Below are 2,411 nucleotides of genomic sequence, written 5' to 3' on the forward strand. Positions count from 1 at the left end.
ACTCCAGCCAAAATCTTTGCAAAACAATCGTGGCAGCAGAGGTCATTCTGACTCAGCCAGAGCCCATCCAGCCCTGCTCCCCCCAGCCTCTGGGCCTCCCCTGCACCACCAACACCACCAGCCCCCACAGCAGCCAGCCTCCTACCTCGGGGTTCTGGGTCCCGCAAACTAACCCAGGTCCCTCCCACTCCCTGCTTCTGCTGCCCTATCCTAATTCATGTTGGCACCTCTCCCGCCCCACCTCCCATCACTACCCTCTTCCCCACCTAGCCAGCCTTCAAGGAAACAGTGACTTTGGAGTTAGTAGTTTGGACTCCAGAGGCCAAAAGCTTAGCTTCTTTTTTGTTTAATTGAGTTGAAATTCACATAACATACATTTAATCATTTTGAAGAGTACAACTCGGTGGCTTCAGTGTATTCACAATATTATGCAACCACCTCTCTAGTTTCAAAAATACTTTTTTTTTAAAGATTTATTTATTTGACAGAGAGAGACACAGCAGGCAGACAAGAAAACAGATCCAGTTAACCAGCGTCAGCAGTTAAGCGGAGCAGGGAGCCCGATGCGGGACTCGATCCCAGGACCCTGGGATTGTGACCTGAGCCGAAGGCAGACGCTTGACAACTGAGCCACTCAGGTGCCCCTCAAAAATTCTTTATCACCCCAGAAAATGCCTCCTACTGTAAGCAGTCACTCACTTATTTCCCCTTTCTCCCGTTCCCTAGCAATCTCTGTTCTGCATCTATCGGCTTGTCTATTTCGGGTACTTCACATAAAAGGAATCCTACAATACAGGACCATATAGGGCCTTTTGTGCCTGACTTCTTTCACTTAGCGTGATTTTTTGAGGCTCAGCCATTCATTTGGGTCAGAACTTCATTGCTTTTTAAGGCTGAATAATATTGCATGGTAGGTATATACAAGTTTGTTTATCTATTCATCCGTTAATGGATATTTTGGTTGTTTCCAACTTTGGGCTGAACTGTTTTCCACAGAAGTTGCTACATTTTACATTCCTATCACAATGTGCAAGAGTTACTCTTTCTCCATGTCCTTGCCAATGCTGGTTATTTTCCATTAAAAAAAATCATTATCTTTCAGGATCCCCGAGCCGTAAGGGCAGCCGCAATCTCGCGATCGCCCAGCGCGCGGCTTTTCTTATCTTCCTCGGTCCTGCATGTCCGGCGCCAAGCACTCAGTCCGAGCGGGTGGGTGCAGCGCTTGAGTGGCTTGGCCCGGAGCGGGCCGCGTCCTCGGGAAGGGGACTGTGCACTGGAGAGTGGCACACAGCATGGCGGAAAACCGAGAGCCCCGCGGGGCCTTCGAGGCTGAGCTGGACCCGGTGGAGTATACCCTTCGGAAGCGGCTCCCCCACCACCTGCCCCGGAGGCCCAGTGACATTTATGTCAACATGAAGACTGACTTTAAGGCTCAGTTGGCCCGCTGCCAAAAGCTTCTGGATGGAGGGGCTCGGGGTCAGAATTCATATAGTGAGATCTGCATTCATGGCTTGGGCCTGGCCATCAACCGTGCCATCAGCATTGCCCTACAGCTTCAGGTAGGCAGCTTCGGGTCCTTGCAGGTGGCTGCCAATACCTCCACCGTGGAGCTTGTCGATGAGCTGGATCCAGAGACTGATACACGAGAGCCGCTGACCCGCATCCGCAACAACTCGGCCATCCACATCCGGGCCTTCAGGTTTGCACCCAAGTAATGGAAATGAGGATGGCCACCTTATACACCCACCCCTACATAAGTAGGCTAAGCTATGGCTCTTCTTGTACTGAGTACAGTCATGGACCTTCTACCAGAGCCACGTAAGAAAAGTCTGTCGCCTTACAGCCCAGAGGACTCTGAACTGCGAGGGAGAGTATTATCTCTTGTTGGGCCCAAGCAATGGGTCTTCCCGAGTCTTTGTGGTCTGTAACCGTTGTCCTAGACAATAAAAACTAGCAAGTTGTGTTAGTATGCAGCCACCCCCCCAAAAAATTATCATTACAGCCATTCTAGTGAGTGTGAAGCAAGTATGTGGTTTTGAGTTTACTTAATGCCCAAAGGTGATGAATGTCTTCATCTGCTTGTTGGCCACTTTGTATATTTTCTTGGCTAAAATGTCTATTCTGATTTTTTGCCCATTTTTTTATATGGTTGTCTTTTGTAGTACGGTTCTAAGAGTTCTTTATGTATTTTGGATATTATCCCCTTATAAAGTATGTGGATTAGTATTTTCTCCCATTCCTTAAATTGTATTTTCACATTTTTTATAATCCCCTTTGACACACAAAAGTGTTTAATTTTGAGTAGTCTAATTTATTTTTTTCTTTTGTTGCTTGTGATTTTGGTGTTGAATCTAAGAATCCTCGGACAAATCTGAGATCATGAAGATCTGCCCCCTATGTTTTCTTCTAAG

General features: G+C 47.6%; 1 protein-coding gene across 1 annotated transcript; it reads left to right on the forward strand.

Annotated features, from left to right (window-relative positions):
• The first annotated feature begins 1,292 nt into the window (after positions 1–1,292).
• On the forward strand, positions 1,293–1,715 carry LOC112818179 (ribonuclease P protein subunit p20-like). The gene has a single exon (XM_025865382.1). The coding sequence runs from the start codon at positions 1,293–1,295 to the stop codon at positions 1,713–1,715; it is 423 nt and encodes a 140-aa protein (XP_025721167.1).
• Positions 1,716–2,411: the final 696 nt, after the last annotated feature.

This window comes from Callorhinus ursinus, unplaced genomic scaffold (genome assembly GCF_003265705.2).
Source record: "Callorhinus ursinus isolate GAN/ISIS: 27379988/994484 unplaced genomic scaffold, GSC_fseal_2.0 scaffold1832, whole genome shotgun sequence".
Classification (NCBI taxonomy): Eukaryota; Metazoa; Chordata; class Mammalia; order Carnivora; family Otariidae; genus Callorhinus; species Callorhinus ursinus.

What these genes read in the sequence shown, in the direction of transcription:
- LOC112818179 (XM_025865382.1), top strand. Translation starts at nt 1,293, where the DNA reads ATGGCGGAAAACCGAGAGCCCCGCGGGGCCTTCGAGGCTGAGCTGGAC.